General features: G+C 52.2%; 1 protein-coding gene across 1 annotated transcript; it reads right to left on the bottom strand.

Moving 5' to 3' along the window:
* Positions 1 to 3,333: 3,333 nt before the first annotated feature.
* On the bottom strand, positions 3,334 to 26,233 carry DNAI2 (dynein axonemal intermediate chain 2; the record flags this gene model as incomplete). The annotated part of the gene is made up of 13 exons (XM_082678770.1): positions 3,334 to 3,407; positions 6,151 to 6,237; positions 7,724 to 8,084; positions 8,899 to 9,045; positions 9,715 to 9,850; positions 11,331 to 11,554; positions 14,691 to 14,813; positions 15,936 to 16,075; positions 19,908 to 20,021; positions 21,021 to 21,163; positions 23,288 to 23,409; positions 24,392 to 24,553; positions 26,051 to 26,233. The coding sequence occupies 13 exons, from the start codon at positions 26,231 to 26,233 to the stop codon at positions 3,334 to 3,336; spliced, it is 2,016 nt and encodes a 671-aa protein (XP_082534896.1).
* Between the last annotated feature and the right edge of the window lie 642 nt (positions 26,234 to 26,875).

Below are 26,875 nucleotides of genomic sequence, written 5' to 3'. Positions count from 1 at the left end.
TGGTGGTAAAAATAAGAGGACCTTCTAAGCGGGTGGTCCCAGCCCATATTACTTAGATTCTGACTCATCACAAAGTCATCTCTATTCTCAAACGTCCCCCACTTGACTCCAGTGCTTCTGTCAATGACACCCCCGTCCTTAGAGCCCCACACCTCTAAGTCATCTTTGACTTCCCCTCTCCATGTTCCAGTCCTGGCGGTTCTACTTCTGCAAGTGCATCTCCTCTTCCATGTCTCCTGGCCATCCCTCCCCTGCCTGGCCCCGGGCTCCAGCTTTTACCTCTTCTCACCTGGGCAGCATCATGGCCCCTTGTGCCCCCTGCCTGCGGTCTCCTCCACTTCTGAAAGCTGCAGCTCTGACCTGGACGTAGAAGCCGGTACCTCGCTCACCACTACCCCCTTTTCAGGCCCCCAGCCCCCGCACCCCCCGCCAACCCACACACTGGTCTGCATCCCCCCGTCCTGACTGCTCGTTTGCTATCAAACACATGCTGGTGCTGGGTCCTACCTTGCTCATGCTGGTCTCTCTGCCTGCTACGCCCTTTCCAACTTCTGTTCAATTTGTTTGTCCTCCATATTAGAGCCCTCCTCTCCTGCTCCACAAATCTCCTTTCCATGCCCTCAAAGAGTCATCAAAGGAGGCTCCCTCAGGGCAGGGGCCCGGGCACTGGGTGAGCGCGTAGTACATGCCCTCCCCGTACTGGAATCCATACACCCTGGGGTCTGATCGCTCATCCAGTCCTGCTGCTTCTGCCCCTCCTCTGCATCCCCACTGCCACTGCCCGCAGGCTGGGACCTCAGAGTGTCCCATCTGGGTGGCCGCAGCAACCTGCCTGCTCTACCTCCAGCTCTGCTCTCTTCCCATCCACTCCCAGCATCATTGTTCTAAGAGACAGATCAGTGTCATCAGCTCACTTGAGATCCCGTCATGGCTCCCTATTGCCTTCCACACGGCCTCGGCCCGTTAGCCTGGAGTCCCGGCCTTGCCCGCACCGTCTCTGGCCTGTCCCCTCCTCCTGCCCCTGCTCTGGCCGTGCTCGACCACGGGGAGTATCCTGGATGTGCCGCGCTCTTCAATCACCCCTGGGCTTTGTTCCTGCCTTTCTGTCCTGGCTGTCCCTCTTCCATGTATTTTTCTGGCTAACTCCGCCTTCAAAACTCATCTCACGGGGCCCCTCCCCCTTTTCTGGCTTTTCTGAGCTCATTGAGGTCTTGAGTCCTTCACCTGAAGTTTCCAGTGGGCAGAAGCTCCCTCACTGCATAAAAGGCCATCGCCGCCCTCCTGAGTACTGACGCTGGCAATGACTATTATTTGCACGGAGCAACGGTATTTTCTTTCTTTCTTTCTTTTTTCATTTTTTAGCTTGCAGATCTCAGTTCCCCGACCGGGGATCAAACCCGTGCCCTTGGCAGTGAAAGAGCGGAGTCCTAACCACTGGGCCGCCAGGGAATTCGCACGACGGTATTTTCAATCAGAGGTATGTGACGTTCTCCACTGTCCTCCAAACCCACCCCCGTTGGAACCCGCTGGTTTCAATGAGCCCTGAGCACTTTCTAAAGCCCTGTCACCCTCGAGGGCCCAAGGGATCAAAGTCCCCCCTGCCTGTGAGCTGGACGAGGGTACTTATAGCTTGGGAGGGGACATGAAGGAGAGTCATTGGGAAAGGAAGCACCCATTGAGGATTTGTCTCTTAGGAAGAAGCCCCAGCATCCCCTTCCAGGTTTGGGGTTCAGCTGCTGAAGGGATTCCGACAAACCATTTCCACACGTCGTCCTAGTAGGTTCTCTTATTGACCTAGAACTTGCTGCCCATGGCGAAGGCTGCCACCAGAGTCTTCTAAACGGGAGGGGTAATAGACACTAATGGAGCGTTCACGGTGAACCCAGCTGTGGTGTTATGTGGACGTGTTATTTCATTGACTCCCCCAGATAACCAGGTAGGCAACAGAGATACAGAGAGGTAAGCAAGTCTATAGCCGTCGCCTCGCTCCAAGGTGCGACCTTCTCTCACCGGACACCTTGATATCCTCCAACCAGGGTCCAGGCCACCTCCCTCCCGGCATCATCCGTGAGCAGCCCAGTGATTTTGTAAAAATACAAATCTGGGGCTTCCTTGGTGGCGCAGTGGTTGAGAGTCCGCCTGCCGATGCAGGGGATATGGGTTCGTGCCCCGGTCCGGGAAGATCCCACATGCCGCGGAGCGGCTGGGCCCGTGAGCCATGGCCGCTGAGCCTGCGCGTCCGGAGCCTGTGCTCCGCAACGGGAGAGGCCACAGCAGTGAGAGGCCCGCATACCGCAAAAAAAACAAAAACAAAAACAAAAAAACCAAATCCGATCACACCACTCCCCCGCTTCTCAGATACTAGGAGAAAGGTCAGAATCCTTCCCGGGACCGTCAGGGTCCTGGCCGCCCGCGCGTCCTCCAGGCTCTCTCCCCGTCTCTTCAGCCCTTGCTCACCGCACTTCCGCAACAGCGACTTCTGCCTGCTGGCCAGACAGCAGCTCCAGCAACTTCTCTCCTCGGCCCAACTGCCCCCTCCATCGTACACCTCCACCATCACGCGTGTGTGTCTACGGGCACACGGATGCACCCACACCCGCGCACACACTGCCTGGCCGCCTCACGCGCGTCCTGGGTCTCGGCTTCACTGTCACTTTCTCACGGAGGCCTTGCTGACAGTGCTTTCCCCCCCACCCCCCAGAATCTAGGTTAGTTCCTCCTATTATCCCTCTCATAGGGCCCTGTCACTTGGCACAGCTGTCATTCTACATTTATCTGTGTATTTGTCAGGGCTCCATTTCTCCCACTGCTGTACCAGCTCCGGGAGGGCAGGGTCTGTATCTGGCTTCTTTGCTTTTGCTGCCCTGTGGCCGGGGCCGGGCGCGATGCGGAGCAAAGTCGGCGTCACCCAGACAGCAAGCGCCTCAGCTGGAGGCAGGCTCCAAAGCCCAGACGTCGCGCCTGCCTCTGAGCCCCACACAGCCCTGCTCCTGTCCGCCATTCTCATTCCTATCCTGAGGGTATAACCACCAGGCCCTCAGCACGCCGGTGCTGGGCCTCTGGTTCTGGGAGACAGAGAAGAGCCGAAAGGGGGTGCTGACCTGACCCTGCTGGGTTACCAGCAGCCGCCTTCGCCTCCCCCGGGGGGCAGTGGCATCCCAGGGGCCTCTGGACCCCAGGGAGCACTTTCTTTTGTTTCTAATGAAGGGCAAAGGGGGTTCCTTCTTCAGAGTCCTGCCCTGGGGCCCACGGTATCTGGTTGCCACACAGAAGGGAACGTGGGACAGTGATTCCCCTGCAGCGCACGGGGCTGTCGCAGCTGCAACGGAAGCGTCATCGGGAAGCGGCATCGTAGCCGGTGAAGGCAGCCGAGTGGAACAGGTCCGAGGGGAGCAGCACACTCTCCCCTGGGTGTGCGTGGACGGGGGGCGGGGCTTAACTGTGCTGTGGAGGCTTGGGTCCGGCCACTGCTTTAGCCACTTTCCGACCCTGCTTGGATGTGTCCCCGCATCCAGGCCCTGTCATCCACGTTCCACATTCCACGCCCACGTGCTGGGTCTTTCCAGCAGCGTCTGCGTCTCCAGTGATGCATTATGGTTTTGTTTTGTTCCTTGCTGGGAAAGCCTAGGCAACAGGCTCCAGAGGAGGCTGGTGAACGAGGAGGGGACGGTCGTCGGTGAGGATGGGCAGCGATGGGCATCGCGTTCGCAGAGCTCACGCCGCCCTTTGCCCCGCGATGTCCGAGGGGCCCTCCCCGCCTCTCCCACGCCCATTCCTCAAATGCCATCCGGCACAGTGGCACCCTCTGTACTACAGCGAAGGGTTTGAGGCCCCAGAGGTGGCCCAACCCCTGCCAGCAGGAGCCAAAGGCCCAAATTCTAGTAAAGCAAAAGAATGTTCTCCCTTGGGGCTCATCAGCCCGGCATCTCACCCAGGGGTCCATGGGTGTGCCCGGGGCTAGTGCAGGGAGCTCTGACTTTCTCCAGGACGTTTCATTGAATAGACGTTTTTTCTCTAAGTCATGGTGTCTTCACCTCTGCACTGCTGACGTCATGGGCCGGATAATTCACTATGGGGGGGACTGTCTTGTGCACCATAGGATTTTTAGCAGCATCCTTGGCTTCTACCCACGGGATGCCAGTTGCACCCTCCAACCAGTTTCGTCAATCCAAAACGTCCCCAGACATTGCCAAGCGTCCCGCTGGAGACAACAACCACCCCCAGTAGAAACCACTGTTCTTCAGGCAGGACCGGGGCTCCCTGTGTCCTCCCACAGTGAGGGGCCTTATCACAGGAGATCCTACAAAGCAGGAGGCGGGATGTGCCGGCACCCTCTGCCTGGATGCAACCCCGGGCGGGGAGTGGAGCCGGGCCGGCCCACTTCCCTTCCTGGGGCACCTGAGAGTGGGGTGCAGATGGGCGTAAGCTCCAAGGCCAGACGGTGGGCTGAAGTCCCAGCTGTGCCGCTTGCTCCCATGAGACTTCGCCAATTCCCTCCCTCTCTCTGTGTCTTGCTTGGCACACTGTGACTCAGGGATTGTAGGTGGTGATATCACTCCTTCTGGGGTTAATGCAAAGATCAAGTGCTCGGTCAGTGTGCCCTGCGATGACTGTTTTATCAAGGTCTAGCCACAGTGGCCACTGGATTCTTTTTCCCTTTGGGAACAAGGGGTGGCTGACCCTGTGTCCTTCCCCAGTAAGATTCTTAACACAGTCATTTTTTATTTTTTAAAGAGCGCTTTCAGGACTTCCCTGGTGGTCCAGTGGGTAAGACTCCACACTCCCAATGCAGGGGGCCCGGGTTTGATCCCTGGTCAGGGGACTAGATCCTGCATGTGTGCCGCAACTAAGGGTACACATGCCACAGCTAGGAAGTCTGCAAGCCGCAACTAAGACCCTGAGCAGCCTAAATAAATACACAAATAAATAAATATTTAAAAATGAAGAGTACTTTCGGTCACTGTGGGGGTCACCTGACACCCACAGAATGCACGGCGGTCAGGGATTTCTCCTGGTGCAAAGCTGCCTCTGAATTGCCCTCTTGCCCTACCAACGTTTCTGGTCACCAAACGCTCTGCTTTGCTGTGGTTTCAGGGCGTCCCACTGCCTATGCTGGAGCCCCCTCGGGCCCTGCACAGTGTCAGGAGTGAGCTGCCTGGGCTCCTGTCCCCGTGCTGCCCCTCATGAGTCCGGTGACCCGGGTAAGTCCCCACATGTCTCCCAGAACCTGTTTCTTCCTCTACCGAGGAAGGATAATCAGAGGGGAAACCTTCCAGGGACTTTATCAAAAGAGTGACACGAGATAACATGAAAAGCTCTTAGTGCGGGAGGCATAACAAGCACTAACCATTAGCACTATTATTATTAATTTAATTTTACAAGAATGAAGGAAGACGTCTTAGAAGTGGACAGACTTTCTGTTCCCCAGTCATGTATGGGTGCGGAAGGTCAGTAAGGGAGAAGGAGAGACCGCTTCCCGCACCCACAGGCCTTCCCGAGGCCCGGCCACGGCCACGGCAAGCCCAGCGGAGGTTTTGCGAGCTTGTGAAGGAAGACGCTTGTCGGGAAAGCCCTTGCAAAGCTCAATCCAAGGGAACAGGGAGGGCCGGGGGACCTGGGTGAGGTTGGCTGCGGTGTGGCTGAGACCAGGGGACCAGCTCGGGATTGAACCCTGCCCCTTCCCTCCCTCCGAGGGGTCTCTTGGGGCTGGGCTCAGGGAGTCACCGGGGACCGGGGATCTGTGGCGCATGGGGGCTGGGTTGGGGCCCCTTTGCTCCTCCAGCCCTCCCTTACCCCGGAGACCCTTTAAGGGAGGGCGTCAGCACCCCGACTTGTAAAACCAGGGCAGTGCCGAGAGGTGGGAAGCAGGCACGTGTGTGAGCGGGGCTCCGATCAAGGCTGGCCTTCCAAGGTTGGACTCTCTTCACCGTCTCTTTCTTCCTCCCCTTGTTCCTCTCCCTCCACCTCATCTTCTGTCTGCAGACTTGGTAGTTTCAGCTATGGAAAGACAGCATAGACTTGTTGGTGGAGGTCAGGCCTCCCTGCACCCGGGAGGTTAACCCCTGAGCCTGGGTTGCTGGGCACCCAGGAGACCACGCTGCCAGCACCACGGCCGTGAGAGCCTAGCGGGCGCTCGACACCTGCGGGTACGGATGGTGGGCACGGCCTCGGGCACCTGCCGCTTGCTGCCTGGGCCACCTCGAGCTAGTTCCTCCTGAGTCTCCTTGGTCCCCTCCCCTGTAAAGGGGACATGACTCCCTGCAGGGCTGTGGCTGGGATTAGAGATAATGGATGTGAGGACCCAGCAGTGCCTTCTTAGCTCTGACCCCAGAATGTCTGGCCAACTGCGGAGACGCAGAGACAGGCAGGAAGCGTGTGGTGGGCAGAAGGAGGGGGCCAGGTTCTGTAGCTTAACCCCTGAGGATCAGCTTCTCCATCCAGTGTTCACGCTGCTGTGCGGAGCACATCTGGGGCTGTCCAGCAGCAGACACGGAGTCAGTGGCCACATTGCACGGTGTCAGCATCACCTGCTGGAGGGCTGGAGGGCCCGGGGGGATGGGTGGGAGGACCCCGCGCTGTGGGTCAGAAAGGCAGGACTCCAGCCTCGCCTCAGCCCCACTGTACCACCAGATGGTGTGAGAATAGAGCCGCTCAGATCCGAGTACTCCCAAATGCAAAATGCGCCCAAAGAAACCACAGCCTGTCTCTAGACCCAGCGGGAGAGAGCCAGAAATGGTGAGTAGTCACGGGATGGAGCCGGTGGGCTGCTCTGTGCTCACCCACCTTCCGTCCCCCTGTCTCTCCATCGGTGCCCGAGAACTGGACACACGGGCCGGCTTCATGGGCCGGCGCCCTGAGCGGCCACGCGGCCTTTGCTGACCAGGGCTCCACGCTTGCTTTAGTGTCTGCTGCCACTGTCTTGAACTTCTCAACCTTTTTTTTTTTTTTGGCCAGGAGGCCTGAGGGATCTTAGTTCCGTGACCAGGGATCGAACCCGCACCCCCCTGCAGTGGAAGCGCGGAGTCTTAACCACTGGACCGCCAGGGAAGTCCCTTGAACTTCTCAATACTTTTGAACTGGGGGCCCCATGATTTCCTTCCTTCCCTAACTAGGCAGCCAATCTTGCTTACAAGGGCAGACGCTGGCCCACGCTCGCTTGTTCTTTTCCCTTCTGTGTTGTGCTTTCACTCTTTCACATCTTAGCGTCTTATCTGTGGGCCCCTAAAGACAATGGCCCAGACAGACCATGCCTTTTTCTTCGTCCCCTGGTACCTAAGAGGGCCTGGAAGGTGACACTACCTTTATCACTCCATCTCCTCAGTTTCCAGATGAAAATTAAGGAACCAGGAAGTGAAGTGATGGGCCCGGGCGATACAGCTAGAAGGTGCTTTGGAGCCGGGGCCATGGATGGCTGAGCTCAGGACAAATTCCCCCCCCGATGCCAGGAGGGGTCATCACGGATCTCACTGCCCCCTCCTCCCGGGGCCTCCAGGCTCCCTCATCTCTGATGGCTCACGTAGCCCGGGTCACATGCACGTTCAAGGTCCCCATCGTGGTGGGGAGAGGATTTCAAGCAGCCCAGGGTACGGCTCCTGCGCTCAGGGAGGGTGTTTGGAGACTCAGGATTTTGGGGTGTTTGGTGTTTGGAGACTCAGGATTCCTCTGGAGGAAGGGTGTTTGGAGACTCAGGATTCCTCTGGAGGAAGGGGGTAATTCCTCCCACTTGCCAGATGCACAAATGAAGGTCCACCCAGTGAGGCCACTTGCTCGCGGTCGCCCGAGGTCAGCAAGCAGGCAGCCCGGGGGCCGCGGCTCCCTCCCGGCCACGCCACCCCGAGCCCGCGCAAGGCCCCTACAGGCTTGGGCTTCTCCTTCATGGCTTCCGCCTCCCTCCTCTTCAGCTCCGTGAAGATAACATTGAAGAACTCCTCCTCGGCCTCGGTGACCAGCTGCTCCGGGCTCAAGGCAGGCTTCTCTTCGCTCGGGTAGCTTTCCCTGCCCTCCGCCTTGCTCTTCTTCTTCAGTCGCATCTCACGGTGCCTGGTCTCCATGATCTTCTCCCGCCGGGTCTCACGCTCAAATATCTGTGCACAGGGACAAAGAGGCCGTGGGAGGGGCGGGCAGGCAGCGCTGGCTCCCAGCACGGGCGCCAGGTGGGTTCTCCTTGCTTGACTCCAAGCAGCCCACACAGAGGCCTGTACTCCAGGCTAATGGCAAGAAAGGGGGGCTAAATATGGGGCTTGGGAGGCAGGAGCAGGGGTGCCAAGTTACTCAGTTCCAAGGAATTCCAAGAACATGGATGCAGGCGTGAAGAACAACCTCTGGGGCTGCGCAACATGGCGGCCTGGGCCCACAGAGGACGAGTTCATGGGTGGGACCACAATCTCAGGCAGGGCCAGGAGGGTCTCCCAGGGTCTCGGCACCAGGGGTTTTCAATTTCTCTGTGTGCCCCACGGTTCTGGGGAGGCACCTCCAGGGTGGATGGATCTCAGCCCCCAGGGCCCCTTCCCCAGGACGGTCCCCTTCCAGCTGTCTTCTCTACAGGCATTCTGCTAAGCCTTCCTTGGACAGGTTCTGCTGCCCCAAAGGTATGTTGTTTGAAACTAGACAAACGGACCGAGTCAAACCACTTGGATTCGCAGCTGAAAAAAACTGAAGCTTGGAGAGGTAAAGTGACTTGCCCAGGGCCACTTGGCTACTGAGTAGTGAAGCCAGGGTGGATTCAGACATTCCCAACATCCATTTCTCGGGCTCATTTCCTGATCCACCCCCAAATATCCATCCATTTCCCAGGAGGTGACAGAAAAGGGCATCTGTTCTTCCCTGACTGGCCCACTCGGCCAGGGGGCCAGGTCAGAACAGGAGCTGGTGCGCACCTCACCCAGGGCCCGCACCTACCGAGGAAACCATGTTCTTCTCGTTCCTCTGCAGGGTGCACAGCCCATTCGAGACCTCCAGCAGCGTGGTTGTCCCCAGCTGGGAGCCACAGGCAATGAAACATCCATTGTCCTGTACCCGGAGGCAGAAGAGGGCCTCGTCACACACCTGTTGGAGGGTCAGGCAGACCCGGGTGAGGGAGGAGAGCGGAGCAATGTCACCCTTTGTTGGTCTGATTATCTGGCTCCTGGGGAGACTTAGCCAAGCAGCCCCATTCAGACGCCCTTGGTGACTCCCCCCATTGAGGGGGACCCCAGCCTCAACCCACAGGATGAAGCTCACACTCTACGACTGGCTGTAAAACCCTTCACCCCCAGCCTCATCTTCCGTCTCAGCCTGCCCCCCCTCACCCACCCCTTCAGTCCAGCCCCACTTTCTTTCTTTTTTTTCTTTGCTGTACTGTTGGGCACGTGAGATCTTAGTTCCCTGACCAGGGATCGAACCCGTGGCCCCTGCATTGGGAGCGTGGAGTCTTAACCACTGGACCTCCAGGGAAGTCCCTTCAGCCCCACTTTCATTCTGCAGTTTCCCCAGCCCCGCGCTTTTCCACGGCCCTAGCCTGCAGGTCTCTGCTCTGGTTTTGCTGATAGGATAACGTTAGCTCAGGCTGGAAGGGGTCAGCTGCCAGAAGCCTGCGCCCTGGCTTCTGAAGGAACAGGCCTGGCGGGAGGAAAGGCCGGGCATCTGCTTTTCTCCTTTTTTAATTCCCCTCAGGTGATTCTGCTGTGCCACCAGAGTCTGAGGGCCTGGGTGCATGGGGAGGCAGGTGCACGTGACCTTCAGGCTGAGGGCGGGGTCACATTGCTTGAACACAAAGTCCCAGATGTCCAAGGTCCCGTCCATCTTGGTGGTGAAGAAAACCGCTGGCCTCACCGGGCTCCAGGCACCATCAGTGAGATAAGCCATGTGGTACCTGTTGGGAGCCGGGTGCCGCCGGTCAGGGACCTCTGTGGTTGGGAGGGATGGAGAGCCGCAGCCCTACTCATCCAGCCCCGCCCCGGCTCCAGGGTTTCATTGCTGGGCAGGAAGTTCTTTCTTGTGTCTGACTTCTAGCCACGCCAGCCTCGCCACCCACAGCTCACAGTTTGCACTATAAAGGGTTTTGGGTGGGGTCCTTCCCAGGGGCTGGTCACTGGCGTTTTCCACAGCCAACTCCAGGGCACAGGCTTGGGCCCAGTCCCCCAGCCGTGAGACTCACTTGAGAGGAGTCGGAGGAAAGAAAAGTTGCCCAGAAAAGTTCATGCTACTGAGATGAAGAGAGTGTTATACTTCCTACTTGGTTTAACCTAGATTTTCAACGATTTCTGCAGTGAAGAATGAAATTGGACCTTTATCTTATACTGTGGACAAAAATCAACTCGAAATGAATTAAAGGCTAAAACGTATGACCTGAAACCATAAAACTTCTAGAAGAAAATGTAGTGGAAAAGTTCCTTGACATTGGCCTTGGCAATGACCTTGGCAATGACCTTTTGGGTATGGCACCAAAAGCACGAGCAACAAAAGCAAAAACAAACACGTGGGATTACATCAACCTAAAAAGCTTCTGCCCAGCAAAGGAAACAGTCAACGAAATGAAAAGGCAACTAACACAACATTGTAAATCAACTCTACGCCATTAAACATTTTAAAATAAATTAATTAATTAATTAAAAAATAAATTTAAAAAATGCACAGGCAACCTAAGGAAAATATTTGCAAGCCATATGTCCGATGAGGGGTTAATATCCCAAATATATAAGGAACTCATACAATTCAATAGCAGAAAACCAAATAACCCGATTAAAAAAATGGGCAAAGGACCCAGACATATGGGTCTTCAAAGAAGACATACAGATGGCCAACAGGTATGCGAAAAGGTGCTCAACATCACTAATCACCAGAGGAATGCAATCAAAACCACAATGAGATATCACCTCACAACTGTGAGGATGGCTAAATTATTAGAAAAACAAAAGATGAGAGCTGGAGAGGGTGTGGAGAAAAGGGAACCCTCGTGCACTGTTAGTGGGAGTGTACATTGGTGCAGCCGCTATGGAGAACAGTGTGGAGGGTCCTCAATCCCATTTCTGGGTCTTTAGCCGAAGGAATTGAAATCAGGATCTCGAAGAGATACCTGCCCGCCCATGTCCACTGCAGCACTATTCACAATAGCCAAACATGGAAACAACCTAAATGTCCATCGACAGATGAACGTGCAGTTTGAAGCACCTTCCTTTGGGAAGGGGCTGAATCAAGCCACTTCCCAGCGTAAGCTTGGCTGTTCGTGGAGAAGTGTTTTCTCCATTTTATGGGTGGACACAGAGAGGCTCAGAGCACTCCTGGGTTGGGCTGGGCCCCCTCTGTCCCCTCCAACCCCCACATCCCTCTCCCGCCCCAGCGTCCCCCCTTACTTGGTCCACATGATGGACGACTCCCGGCTGTCTTCTGACCAGATGCGGGCGGTCCAGTCGCCGACGGTCAGAAAGTTCTTCGGGTAAAACGGGTTTCGCTGCAGGGCATAGATGGGGCCATGGTGGCCCGAGAAGGTGCACACGATCTTCTCAGCCGGTGTCTTGGCCTTGCGGTTGCAGGAGATGACGATGCCTTGCTCTGTGCCCACCATGAACTTGGTCGGCTGTGGAGGGGGTGACACGTGAGCGAAAGGCTCCACGGAACATCAGCTCAGGGTTTAGCTGGCAAGGCGAGCGGTTTTCCGGAGTCAGGGTGGTGGAGCGGCAGGACGACTGGGGGTCCAAAGGTGCTGAACGTGCCTTCGGTTTAAGCCTCTGCTTGCGCTGTGCCCCGCCCCCTTCTAGGTAGCTGCGCCCACTCTTGAGCTGGATCAGATCCCACACTTCTTTAAACCTGCCCAAGGGCCCCACAAATAATGAAGCCACCCCCCCCCGACACTTCTGGTCCCTGGAGAATCTCATCACCAGCCCTCTTCGTGGAGCCTCACTGTGTCCACTAAGCATTTTGACATAAAGATCCTGAATGTTTATACATAAAGTAAATGATTGAATCAATAATGTAAAACATGGATCGAGAAGAGCTCCCTCCAGCCTCCAACTACTACTCCCGGCAAAGCTGGTCTACATTGTACACCCGTGTCCATAGCATCTTTATTCACAACACCCAAGTGTCATCGACATGTGAGCGGCATGTGGTCTCTGCCCGTACAATGCAATATTATTTGGCCTCAGAAAGGAAGGAAGTTCTGCCACGTGCTACAATGCTGGTAAACCTTGAGGACATTGTACTAAGTGAAAAAAGCTCATCACAAAAAGACAAACGCAGGAAGTGTTCACTGAAATGAGGTACCCGGAGGAGGTAAATTCATAGACACAGAAAGTTGAAGGGGCTGAAGGGAGGGGGAAATGGGGAGTTTGTTGATTAAAAGGTACAGAGTGTCAGTTTTGTAAGATGAAAAAGCTCGGGAGAGCCCACAATGTAAGTATATTTAACAATGGTTAAGATGGTACATTTTACATTATGTGTATTTTGTTTTTGTTTTTACTACAATTAAAAAGAACAACTGGGCTACAAATTGGAGGGTCAAAGGAAAGTGAAGACCCTTCTACACTGTTGGTGGGAATGTAAATTGGTACAATCATTGTGGGGAACAGTATGGAGGTTCCTTAAAAAACTAAATATAGAACTACCATATGATCCAGCAATCCCACTTCTGGGCATATATTCGAAAAGATACATGCACCCCAATGTTTACTACAGCACTATTTACAATAGCCAAGACATGGAAGTAACCTAAATACCCATCAACAGAGGAATGGATAAAGAAGATGCGATACATATATACGATGGAATATTACTCAGCCGTTAAAAAGAATGTAATAATACCATTTGCAGCAACATGGATGGACCCAGAGATGGTCATACTAAGTGAAGTAAGTCAGACAAGGACAAATATTCTATGATATCACTTATATGTGGAATCTAATTAAAAAATGATACGAATGAACCTATTTAGGGAGACTGCGTGCTCACAGTGCAGGGGGCCCAGGTTCGATCCCTGGTCAGGAACTAGATCCCACATGCATGCCGCAACTAAAAGTCCTCATGCTGCAACTAAGAAGGTCGCATGCCGCAACTAAAGATCCCACCTGCTGCAACTAAGACCCGGCGTAGCCTAAATAAATAAATATTTAAAGACAAAACAAAACAAAACCCAAATGAATCTATTTATAAACAGAAACAGACTCACAGATATCGAAATGAAACTTATGGTTACCAAGGAGGAAAGGTGTGGGGAAGTGATAAATCAGGAGTTTGGGATTAATGTATACATACTACTATATACAAAATAGATAACAAGGACCTTCTGTGTAGCACGGGGAGCTCACTCAATGCTCTGGAATGACATACATGGGAAAAGAATCTAAAAAAGAGTAGACATATGTATTATGTATAACTGATTCACTTTGCTGTAGAGCAGAAACTAACACAACATTGCAAATCAACTATACTCCAAAAAAAATTAAACAAACAAACAAAAAAACAAAACAAAAAAGGAAAAGAAAGAGACACAGCTCGAGAGTCCCAGAAAAGTAAGGAATAAAGTCAACTCCAGGGCTTCTGCAAGCTAGTAAGGGAGATAAACTGCCCAGGTCCCGGTGGCCCATCATGCCTCAGACTCCTTGGCGGGGCACGGGGTGGAGAGCCTGGGCCTTGGGGTCAGAGCCCTCGGTTTGAGCCCCAGCAACCCCGTGTTCTAGAGCATGTGACTTACCTCCCTAAGATGAAGTTGTTTATCTGCAAAGTAGGGATAATCACATCACCTCACAAGACGGTCGTGGGTGATCACACAAGCTCATCACGTAAGGCAGTGACAAGGGTCCAGCACAGTGTGGGAGAGGTGAGGGCTAGTGGCACTGAGGTCATTGCACCTAGCACTTGGACTAAATCTCTGATTCGAGGACAAAATGTTTTTCTGAGTCCTCCCCACTGTGACTCCATGCCCAGGGCTGAGGGGGTCAGTAAAACTGTCTTCCACCTCATCCACCACATTGATCCCCCAGCCTGGGGGGTGGGTGGGGGGACTCCCAGGGCAGGGGTGAGGCCAGCACACCTCCACCTCCTAAGGGCCTGGGAATGATGTCACACGGCCTGGAAGCAAACCAGTGACGATCCCAAGGGGGAGCCAGGCCAAGAGCCATCTGGAAAGGTCGTTTTCTTGCTTTGGAGGGAGTCTTCATTTGCAGCTTCTAGAAGCTTCCCTCCTCAGACACAAACACATTACCACTTTGATAGTTCTTTACTGTTCCTTCTCAGTTACTAAATGCCATCATAGGCCCGTGCTCTGGTTTGCCAAGGAGCCTCCTCTGATCTCATTTTCCTCTCCAACACCTCTTCTTTCCCCACGGAAATGAAGCCACCGGCCCAGGGTCCCACGTGAGGCAGGGACAGAGCTGGAGCCTGGCCTGTGAATGCTGGTTGTGGACAGGGCTCTTCTCATAGAACGGGGCCTCTCTGGAATCCTGTCCTTTCAGAAAGCTTGCCTTCAGATCAGCCTGGATACTAGCCAAATGGCGACTCTTGAGTGAATTAGAATGGCCTCCTTCCTCTGCTCTGCTGCCCCCGCTGGAAAGTGGTTGTAAAGACCACACAGGTCTAGGAGGACCACAGGAGGATGGTCCAGTGCCCAAGGTGAGAAGCAGCCTCAGGGTCCATCTGACACAGTAGCCACGGGTCTGCCCTTGGCTTTGGCTGCCCTGGCAGTGGAAGTCAGGGAAGGGAGAGGAAGGGACACCCACCAGAGTAGCCTCGAACTCCAGGGCGGTGGCCCCCAAGGCACGCTCCAACAGTTCCTTTTTGGTGATGTCCATGATGACGACCTCGGTGGGCTCGCTCATCTTCCGGACGTCCCACCACATGACCTGATGGGAGGAGGGGCCAACTCTGAGGCCTGAGGTCCCGCAATTCTCCTGACTTTTGCCTTCTCTACCCCCTCCCCCTTTTGGGGGCCAGTCACTGGGGCCAAAGGGGTGTCTGACAGAGACTACCAGCAACCCGAGGGGACAAACATGCTTTGAGAATCACTCCTTTTGGCCACAGTCCCAAGCCTGGCTAATTATCAGCGTCATGAGCAAGCTTCCTAAAATCCAGATGCCAGGGCCTCACCCCAGACCTCCTAAAGGAGAATTGCCAGATGTGGGCCCTGGAGTCTGTATTCTTAAAGTCTCCTCACAGCAGGGCAATATATAGCCACATTCAAAATGCACACATGCTTTGACCCAGAAATCCCACCGCCAGGAACGTATACTTCACACGTGTGCGGTAATCTATATACAAACACACTCTCTGCCACCTTTTCTGGTAACTACAAAATATTAAAATCCACTTAAACAAATTACAGCATACCCATAATTTATTAAGTCCTTAGCAGGCATGGGGCAGCGCTTTACGATATAGGAAATCATCTTCAAGACATGCTAAATGAAAAACGTCAGGGCTTCCCTGGTGGCGCAGTGGTTGGGAGTCCGCCTGCCGATGCAGGGGACGCGGGCTCGTGCCCCGGTCTGGGAAGATCCCACGTGCCGCGGAGCGGCTGGGCCCGTGAGCCATGGCCGCCGCGCCTGCGCGTCCGGAGCCTGTGCTCCGCAACGGGAGAGGCCACAACAGTGAGAGGCCCATGTACCGCAAAAAAAAAAACAAAAACAAACAAAAAAAACGTCAAGTGCAGATGAACGTGCAAGGCGTACAGAAAGAGAGCAAAGACAGACACGCTTGCTTCCGCGTGCAGACGCGGAGCCTGGAGGCTGATGTGGGTGGGCGCCTACAGGGAGGGGGACCGGGAGGCTTGCAGGTAGAGGTGGGAGGAAGGCGTCCACTGTCTGCCCTTTTGTACCTTTGGGATCTTGCTCCATGTGCATGTATTACTTATTATTCAATTTAAAAATGGAATGAAAAGGAAACATGCTTAGGTACTTCAGTGGCAGGCCGGGCAACTGCTCTGATCCCCACCCCCTCGCCCCCCACAGCGCCTGGCTGGTGGGTACCTGCCCGTCCGTGGACGCTGAGAAGCACTCGGTGCCCGTCTTCGACTGCAGCCAGATGGTGCCGTAAACAGGGTCTCGGTGGCTGAACTCAATGGTGGACAGCTCTGCCACCAGGCTGCCCTTCCGGGTGTCCCAACAGGCTGGCGGGGAAAAACATGAAGGGGCTGTGATGGGGGCACAGGCTTCCTTTCTCAGTGCAGGGAGCACGGGATAGAGGGATGCTGCTTGTCTTGGTCTGGCAGGTATGTGGCTTTTTAGAAGCGGGGCTAAGTTCAAACCCGCCTGAATTTCCTACCAGCCCCCAAAGCGTGCTTCATCCATTCCACGGAGCCCCTAACATGTGTTGAGCATCACACTGGGCACTGGGGAAGCCACTGGGATTCAGACAGCCACAGTCCCTGGGAGACAGGAAGGGAAATCTGCAAGTACAGCCCGTGCTGTGATTGCTCCAGGAGGAGACACATGGAGGCAGTCAGGGAAGGCTTCCTGGAGGAAGTGAGAAGGAACTAAGACCGAGGAGGAGCCTCGGGTTGGAGTGAGCCAGGCAAAGAGAGAAGAGCACCTCCACCCCAGGGAAAGGCTCTGGGGAGTAAAAACATCTATGCAAATCGCTCCTGCTGCATCCACTCATTCCCTTTTCGCCTCTGTACCTTTGCTGCATCTGATCGGAAAGAAACACAGAGGGACATTTATCCTTTCTTCTGATCCATAATTAGTACGTCGCTTCTTCTGTTTTACCAAGAAAGACTCGAAGCTTACCTATTATTTTGTCCCAGTGGATTCTGTTTTCATTTTCCCATGAGTGTATAGCGAGGACCCACCCTATTACTCAGAGCTGTTTCTAGCAAAGCTGGTTTTGTAAAGCAACAACAAAAGTCCACGATCCATAAGTCTTGATTTATGGAATCCAAGTCCAAGGCATTTGACCCTGGACCCGTCTGGCCCAGAACCAGGTTTTCTCAGCTAAGCTCGCTCTGCTTGGGCAAAGCAGTACTCCAGGGTGGGTCCCACCATGTCTTTCTTACAGACAGCAGAGCCCTAGAGCCTGGGCTGGTCTGAGCTGGCACGAAGAACCACTGAAAGGGGTTACGAATGATGAGCGAGGCAGGGCTCCTGAATAAATCGTGGCCAAGTGGCTTTGCTTCAGTCTTTTAGAGCCTGGGCACCCAGATAAATTTGCAGGAGGTTTATGGGAGCCCACGTCTATTTCATAACCCAGGAGCTCCCCTGGAGAGGAGGCAGCAGGTCTAAGAGGGAGATCAGAGGCCTCAGGAGGCTAGGAGGCCAGGAGGCAGCCTGGCCACAGAGAGGTGCTGGGAGGAGTCCCAGCCATTCCGGCCCCTACTCCTGGAGTGAGAGGGGAACATAGGAGAGCTCGTGAAGACAGGAGGGAAGGGGAGCCCTTTTCATGTCTGGCTGAGTCTGGCCTGGGATGCAGACAGGAGGAATAATTGTTTGGTTACTTCAAGGCCAGAAGTGAAGGGCAGGCAGAAACCTTCAGTGCCCACGTGGGCAGGTTTCTTCTGAGCTCACCAGGGATACCGACATCAGTTTTCTGGGTGTCCCACCAGCGAAAACGGCAGAGTAAAGACCTCTGAGAGTTCTCTCCTCCATAAAGGCCAAGAGAACCTTGGCAAAAATGGTCAGAATCAACTTTTTCAGAACTCTGGAAATTAGCCAAAGGCTGGCAGCAAATCAGAGTGTTTATCTGAGAAAAACGTCTGAATCCTGGTAAGAACAGTAAGTTCTGTTGCATTTTGACGTGCCCTAGTTAGGATCCTATACTCTCCGGTTCTATGGTAGCCTTGAAAAATAACATTCTGCCTCCCTGGTAAGAAACCACTAGCCTGACAGCCAAGGGATGGAGCAGAATGGAGCTGGAGCTCTTTCAAAGTCTCCTATTCCAAGAATTGTCATTATTTGACCTGTCTGTCTGATGGTTCCCTGGAAGACCCCCCCGCTACTTGCAAGGTTGTCTATATTCACCTTGACTTGGAGCTTGGCCAGTGAAAAAGGTCTGTTTAAGAAGGCAATTTTGAAAATAATTATGATTGCAGACAACTGATTAACCCTGCAGTGTCCCACAGTGGTGGATAACAAGTGGAGCAAACAATAAGCTAACCGAAAAGCTTGAAAGGAGAAGCTGGAGAAAGTCCATAGGAGTTTTGAAAAGCTCCTGGAACCTAGAAGGTCACATGCATGGGTATGGCTGTGTGCATTCCCAGGGCTGCACACGTACTTAGGAAAGAACTGAGAAGGCCCTAAGCTTTCACCTCTGGCTGGCCTTAAGGCTCGGTGCGGCGGATAAGGCAGAGTTGACAGCTATGCCTGGCTGAGTGTTGAAGGTGTGCACACAGAGCTTCCCAGCAAAGTCTGGGAGATTTATTGGTTCCAGATGACAACAGGCAGAAAACATTCATCTCAAGTGCACAGGGAACATTCTCCAAGATAGACCACACATTAGGCCATAAAACAGGTCTCAATAGATTTTAAAGATTGAAATCATGCAAGGTATCTTTTCTTCCCATAACAGAATAAAACTAGAAACCAATAACTGAAGGAAAACCGGAAAATTCACAAACATAGAGAAATTAAACAACATACATCTAAACAATCCACGGGTCAAAGAAGAAGTCAAAGGGAAATTAGAAAATACCTTGAAATGAATGAATATGAGAAGACAACATACTAAAACTTAGGTGTGGCTAAAGCCGTGTTTAGAGGTAAATGTATAACTGTAAATATCTGTATTTTTAAAAACCTCAAACCAATAATCAAACCTTCCACTTTAAGAAATTTAGAAAAAGAAGAGCAAAATAAACCCAAAGCAAGCAGAAGAAAGGACATAATAAGGATTAGAGTGGAAATAAATGAAATGGAGAGTTTAAAAACTGAGAAAAATCAATCAAATAAAAAGTCGGTTCTTTGAAGATAAAAAAAAGTTTCCCAACCTCTAGCTAGACTGAGCAAGTGAAAAAGAGAGAACACTCAAATTACTAAAGCTGGGAAAGACATAGGAGGGGTTACTACCAACCTTACAGAAATGAAATGATCGTAAGAGAATGAACAACTGTGTCAACAAATCAGATTACCTGGATGAAAAGGAAAAATTCTAGAAAAACACAAACTATCAAAACTGATTCAAGAAGAAATAGAAAACGTGAGAAGACCTGTAACAAATAAAGAGGTTGAATTTTCAACTTTAAAACTACCAATAAGAAAAATTCCCGGACCAGATGGCTTCATTGGTGAATTCTACCAAATATTTAAAGAAGAATGGCTATCAACTGTCCACAAACTCTTCCAAAAAAAACCAGAAGAGGAGTGACACTTCCCCATTCATTCTTTTTTATTTTTTAATGTATGAAGGTTTATTTAACTTATTAATGAAAGAACAAGCAAGATGGTAAACTGGTTTTAAACAAGTTTTGATAGAATCAGTTTCTAAACTGAATGAATGCCCCTGTAAATGGTCTTCATACCTCTTGTTTTAGTTCTATAATTCTTTTTTTTTTTCCTTTCCCCCCCCCGACTCACTCTATATAGCTGGTATTACTTACACCCATTACCGTGTAGGTTGCCCCGACTGCATCTCCTGAGATGGAGCTCCCCAGTTGTCTCATAACCCCTTTGCCTCTAGCTAACCTAGCCTAGCTCAGGGTAGGCATACAGTAAATGTTTCTTGACTTTACGTGGCCCATAATTTTCTTAACTTTTTATTGTGAACTCATTTTAGCCTCACTTGAACTTCTACAACTGAAGACACGGCTGAGGTATCAGCAAAACCTGTCTCACCTTGACGTCTGGAAGCTGCAGGGAGTCCCCACCCCATTTTGTCCTCCATGGCAAGCCTGGCCCGGCAGGTGGGCCCTGGCCAGACAGCAGCAGGGGCCAAGCTGCCTGAGAGCCTGCAGGGGACTCGGGCTGACTCCTGGTTAAGTGCCGGGCTTGGGGGGGGGGGTCCCTCCTTACCGATCTGCCCATTGTAGCAGCCTGCCAGGAGCACGTGGGAATCTTTGGGGTTGTATTCCAAGGTGACAAGAGGAGAAGACGGCTTTAGGACAATTTCTGGCCTGTTGGGGTTTTCTACAAAGCAAAACAACAACAACAACTATATATATATATATATATTCTACCAGACCTGGAAAAAAAAGGACAGGGTCAAACACTTTAACCCCTTTTACAGGTGGGCGGTGGCAGGGGGAAGCCTGGAAGCCCCTCTCCAGGCTGCAAGCTCTGGTCCTCAGTGGCCAGCATCTAGCCCTGGAGGCTCCTCTACTGGTTTTATTTTTGGGAATCAGGACTGTGTGTGTGTGATTGTCATTCTAGTCCATTTTCCAGGTTCGGTATTAAATGAGGTTTAAGGCTTTTACAAAAAGTCAACTCTCCCCTGACTTGTGTGAACCAGCTGTCCTGTCTGTACAGCAGGGGTAATGATGGAGTCCAGCCCACGGGGCGGCGCTAAGAGCTCACTGAGCTCCTCAGGAGTGTAAAGTGCTCAGTCCTGTGCGTGGCACCTACACCTGCTAATAAAGGCTAACGTTTATTTTCACAACGACAGCAACGAGGGACGTCTGAGAGCATGGATGGAGACCACAATCACCTGCTACCTGCCGGACTGTGCCCTTGGAGCGAGCCCTTCTGTCAACAGTGGTCCGTGCTCCCGAATGGACACACTGCCCCTACTGGCCATGAATCAGGGGAAAGTGCTAGGACGGGTGGGACAGAGGTGAGTCCCTGCGTCCCTGTGAGGACCCCTTGGGTCACTTCTCAGTCTGCTGGGGACTCTTTCTGATATGCTCTTCAGGGACCCAGAGTTGGGTCTCCATGTGGTCTGGTCTCGAATGCCCTGGGATCTGGAAATGAAGGGAGTTCCTGCTTCTGGTCTGGCTCCGCGGGGCCGCACCTGAACCCAGACAGCAAAGGGATGAGACAGTGGCTTCCTCCTGGGTCCCTGGACATCCCAGTGAGGGACCAGCCCCACGAGAGTCCCGCTGCTTCTACCTTCCTCCCCCCGGGTTTTCACAGGTCTCTGCCGCACTCCCTCATCCTTCCCTGTGGCTACCAGACCCCTCTGCTTCTCACCCAGGTCCCAGATGTACGATTCGTTGCTCATGCCCTCAGGTGCCCGTTGAAAATTCAAGCAAGAGTACGCCACTGCCAACTTCCTGTTGCCATCGGGGTGCAAGGAGATGTGTGTGGCTGGCCGCTTAATTTCCTGGGGATCCCTTTAGGGGAGGGAGAGAGGGCAGAAGACTGAAATCCCAGGCTCCCTAAATGTCGCATTTGCTAAAGTTTTTCTTAAAAGAATTCATACATATTTAAACATTCGCTCAGATAAATTTATTTTAAAAACAAAGCTGACAGGACTCCCTTAATTGGAAAACTGATCTCACCAGCCATAAATAGAAACTAATAAACATTAAGACAATGAAAATAAAAGATTAAATTTCAGCCTGATGTCTTCGTTTGCTGAAAGTTCCGAGCCTGAGGCTTGGTTTCTCATTAATATTAAACCATGAGGGAGGGTGAGGAATTCAGCCATTATGCTCCTTGGTATTTGCCCAATTGAGTTGAAAACGTACGTCCACACAAAAACCTGAACACAGAGGTTTACGGCAGGTTTACTGATAATTCCCAAAACTTGGAACCAACCAAGGCGCCCTTCGGTAGATGACTGGATAAACTGTGGTGCATCCGGGCATCGTTATTATTCAGCATGAAAAAGAAATGAGCTACAAGCCATGAAGAGACACGGTGGAAACTTAATGCACATTGCTAAGTGAAAGAAACCAACCTCAAAAGGCTACATGTTGTACGATTCCAACTATATGACATTCTGGGAAAGGCAAAACCATGGAGACAGTGCAAAGATCAGTCGTTGGCAAGGGTTTGGGGGCAGGGAGGGATACCTAGGTAAAGTATAGGGGATTTTTGGACAGTGAAAGTATTCTGTATAATACATTTGGAACGTATGACACCAAGAGTGAAACCTAATGTAAACTATAAACTTTGGGTGTGCTGTAGGCATCCCCCCAAACGTCATATGTTGAAGCCTCATCTCCAATGGGCTGGTATTAGGAGGTGGGGCCTTTGGGAGGCGATTAGGTCATGAGGGTAGAGCCCTAATGAATGGGATTAGTGCCCTTATAAAAGAGGGTCCACAGAGATCCCTCACCCCTTCTGCCATGTGAGTTCACAGCAAGCAGACGGCTGTCTCTGAGTTAGAAAGTGAGTCCTGGGAATTCCCTGGAGGTCCAGTGGTTAGGACTCAGCACTTTCACTGCAGGGGGGTCTGGTGAGTCCTCACCAGACACAGAACTTGACATTGCTGGCACGCTGATCTCAGACTTTCAGCCTCCAGATGGGTAAGGGATAAATTTCTGTTGTTTATAAGCTATGCGACTTGAAACGAGTCCTTACTGGTCATGCTGGGGCTGGGTAAACACTTCCCTGGACCCTCAGTGGGTCACGGTAGCAAAATGAATCCTCCAGAGTTGGCATTTGAGGCTAGTCACGTCTGAAATCACAGGTATTCTCTGCATCTATGAGCGTACACACACACGCACACACGCGCACATATATACATACATATACATGTATACGTGCACACACATGCATATATATACATACACACGTATACACGTATGCATACATACATGCACACATGCATATAGGTGTATTTTAAACAAAAAGTAGTGCTCTCTGCACACTGTTCTGCCCCTTGTTTTGCTTTGGTTTCACACAGTAAATCTTGGAAACTCTCTATAGGCACATAAGGAGCTGCCTCATTCATTCTGATGGCTGCGTGGTATTCAACAGTGTGGGCGTACCAGAATTGCTGGAACCAGCCCCCTACCGATGGGTTTAGCTTCCTTCCAGTCTTTGGCTAGCACACACCCTGCCGCAGTGAATATGCAGTGACTTCACACATGTGTCTGTGGGATAGATTTCTTTTGTCAAATTTCTGCTGTCCTTGGAGGTTATTCCAGGCACACTCCTGAGAGCTTGGGACAAGGGTCTTGTTTACTCACAGTGCAGCCGGATCACTGACGTTTGGTACTTGATACATTCTCTACAGCGTATGAATCAACCACACTTGTACACAGCTTTGCAAATTTGCTTTAGTCTTTCCCCAGACTCTGTCCTCCTTTTCTACCAACAAGGCCTGCCCTCAGGGTAGGTACCACTTGTCTGCTGGGCGTTTTATTTTGCTCTGTCCCTTATTAAGCTCGGATCACAGATGGCATTGTACCCATGGCATGGAGTGACTGGCAAGGGGTCACCTTTGGAAGCACCCACACATAGGGCTGAGAGAAATTGGCCAGCCACCTGCCTGGCTATAGAGGTACCTGAAAACACTGACGGTTTTAGCTGAAGGGGCCTCTTCCATCACCTCCACCGCATCCTCGTCATCAAAATACTCCTGGTAGATGTCAATGGCATTATTCTGCTTGATGCAGTGCTCCACGACCTGAGGAGGATACAGCGGGAGTTCTTAGCAGTAAAGGGATGTCCTTTCAGCCTGACCAGGGCTGAGATGGAGTCTGGGAGGGACGAGAAATATCTAGTAGTCTTTTCCCATCCTTCCAGCCCATGCATTTTCAATGGGGGCAACATCTACCCCCCAAAAGGGTGGAAATTGGTTCTTGGGGGTAAAATATTATTACTTTTTTATACAAAGTACAGATATACATCCAGTACATAAATATATAGTACACCTACGGTATTACATTTTCATTGGGGTGGGGCGATGTCTAAAAAGGCTTCTTGGGGGACAACAATGAAAAAAAGGTGAAGAAACACCACTGCTCCAGGCAAACAGAATTAGTAACTACCCCATATATGGCATCCATCTCCTGTTTCCTCCACCCAGAAGGCCATTCCCCATTATTCCAAATGTCCAACAAGGAAAAGCTCAAGATCAAGTGCCACCTCTTCCAGGAAGACTCCCCTGATTCCTTCAGCAGGAAATCAACTCTCCCTCCTTATGGGGCAAATGGCAGAGCATCTTTTCTCTTACAGCCTTTCTTTCTACATTATACAGTGATACCTCTGTATTTGTTTTTGGCCTCCAATGGATTATAAACTCTTTGGGGCAGAATATATGTGAATTTCATTTTTGCAATCTCTACTGCACCTGGCAGAGACTAGAAGCTCCATGCAAATGTGTCGAATGAATGAATGATCCCTACTGGCAGGTAGCTGCTGGGTGGGCTTCCTTGGGGTTCTCTTTGCCCAGAGGATTTCCCGCTTTTCGGATTCCTCTTAAAGCCCGTTCAGTCCTTGGACCTTCTGGTCTGCTGTGTGGACCTGCCTGCCTGCTCCCAGACAGAAGGTTCCATAACGTAGCTGGTGTCCTTCCCCGAGGAGCCACAGTTGCTGAGCTTGACACGCAGCTGGGGAACCAGAGTGATGGCTGAGGCCCTGACCACTGGCGCTGAAGGAAGCCTTACCGAGCCCAGCTGCATGATGGTGTTGACGTAGTTCTCATCTTTCTCCACCTTCTTCCGGAAGCGGATCGTCTGCTCCAGTTCCAGGGGGTTCACATCCTTGGGCCAGCCCCCCTCGATGTGATTAACCCCCCGGGTCTCCATTTCAAACCGCTCTGTGTTGGCCTAAACGGAGAGCCACAGGTGAGAAGACGCCTGGCCCCGGTGGAAGCATCCGACCACTTCTGCAAACCAGTGTTCCAGGGCTCCCGGGTCCCTGGGCTCTGAGTGCTCAGGGATGGACCCGTGAGGTGCCCCTGGCCAAAGCCACTATATTTTCAGGTCCAGCAAGGAACTTTCTGGTCCTCAGGTGGTCACAGGCCGCCACAAAAGTGTCACCCCTGTGGAGTTAGCAGCTTTGCAGATGCTGCCAGTGGCTATGGAAAATCCAGTTCTGACCTGATCTCACCCCTAAAGGTCCGGAGGAGCCCACCCATCGGTTCTGTGAGATCCCAAAGGAAACCGTGACTAAGCTTTCTCCACCCTACCATTCACAATGTCACAGGGATCGAAACATAAAAACGATTAAGAGTGTGGACTTGCTTTGCCCCTTCTCTGTTGTAGGGAGGTTGGCATAGATGTAGTTTGACCCCTTAAACTTACCTCTTTTCCTCCTTCCCAGTTTTCCCCCATCGTTTAAATTGTGGTAAAATACACATGACATAAAATCTACCAGTTTGACTAAAATGTACAAGTTAGTAGCATTAAGAAGGGTCACAATGTTGCACAATCATGATCACTATCTAATTCCAGGACTTTCTCATCACCCCAGATGGAGACTGCATACCCACTGAGCGGTCACTCCCCTTCTCCTTTTCCTTTTTAAGCCAGTTCTCACAAAAGCTAAAAGTTTCAACAGGGTGGAGCTGCTGACAGAGGAGACCCCGACGTGGTGTGGTCTTCATGGCCGCCATCTTGTTTAGGTGACTACACCATGAACAAAACCACCCTGGTCCCCATGACAGTAGCTTGCCCTGGGAAAGCAAGAAACTCAGTCTGTTTGAACTGTGAGCTAGTGGAGCCGTCCACAAAGTGGATGGCCAAAGCGGTGTGACTTTCACTCCGTTGACTCGGGGACATGACAGTTGTGTTAACCCCTTCGGTCTAATCTTCTCCCAGCAGTTCTTGACATAATCAGGAGCGGATCACTTGCTTCAGACAGACCAGGAGAAATCTGGGAGCTTGGACAGCGACATGACCCTCAGTTCCTTTATCCTGGAGGCACTCTGACCGGCACTTTCTATGGGACCCTTTCCTTTTCCCAAGCTAAGCAGGTCCTATAGGTGTGAATCCCTGGCTCCCTCAGATACCTCTCCCAGATGCACCCAATGCCTAAAACAACTCTAGTAAGAGTCTTAGAGGTGAGGCCAGATTCCCTGGGAGAGAGAACATCTTGATTTACATCCACCCGGCCCAGGGAGTGGTTGGTACCGGGCCTTGTCCTGACCCTGGGCACCCAGGTGGGTCTGGGAGCGATTCTGCCCTCGTACTTCCAGCATCTTCACTGGTCCACTCTAACTGGCTTCCAGGGGGATGGAGTCACCCAGTCCCACTTGCCTACCTTGGCCAGCCACCCTGCCGGACCACACCTCCACTGGCCCGGCCCCTGGGGCAGGGACCCACCTCGTGTTCCGACATGCTAATAGAGCACTGGATGCCCGTGTCCACGGGGTTCCGCTCCACGAATTGCTTGGCCAGCTCAGGGTTGGGCGGTATGTCGATGTTCAGCTCTGCCTGGCGGTCGGAGAAGTTGCAATGCTTCCCGAACTCGCTGCGCTTCTTGACATATACGTACACAATCTCCATGGTACCAGCTGCTGCAGGAACAGAGGGAGGGCGTGTGGTGAGGGGTCCCAGCTGGCTGCTTCCCGGTCCCCACGGACCCTACCACCGGGGGCAGCTCCAGGTTCCCAATCTGGTTGCGGGGAGGGTTCCTAACGGATTTATCCAGATGCTGCATCTGCATTTGAAAAAATAATTTATGGAGTGATGACTACAGGCTAAGCATCATCTTGTTCAGTTCTTATTGTTGCCCTCTGAAGTGGACAATAAAATCACCGTTTTACTTTGGAGGAATCCGATATTTGGAGATACCCAGAATGCCTTGCCCAGGATCACATAGCTCACATGTGGTACAGCTGGTCTACCTGACTCCAGAGCTCTTACTCACCAAATGATACAGTTTCTGCTGAGCTAGTATGCTTATGGCGAGGCAGGAAGAAATACTAATGGCGATTATGTTGAACTTAATTCCCTGCCACACACTGGACCTGATCATACAGCATATAGATTTGAGCCCCAGGCCTCTCTGGAAACCCTCCCATCCAACCACGTGATTGCCAGAAAGGCTCACCCACTAGGTTACTGGATTCTACCCTCCATCACCCTGTGGGAGCCCCACTGAAACCTCTTCCCCCTCCACGTCACTCCAACGGGGACAGGGCTGGG

This window comes from Grampus griseus, assembly GCF_964374135.1.
Source record: "Grampus griseus genome assembly, chromosome: 20".
In the NCBI taxonomy this organism is placed as follows: domain Eukaryota; kingdom Metazoa; phylum Chordata; class Mammalia; order Artiodactyla; family Delphinidae; genus Grampus; species Grampus griseus.
Note: the sequence above shows the minus strand (reverse complement) of the source record. Positions and strands in the feature narration are given on the sequence as shown.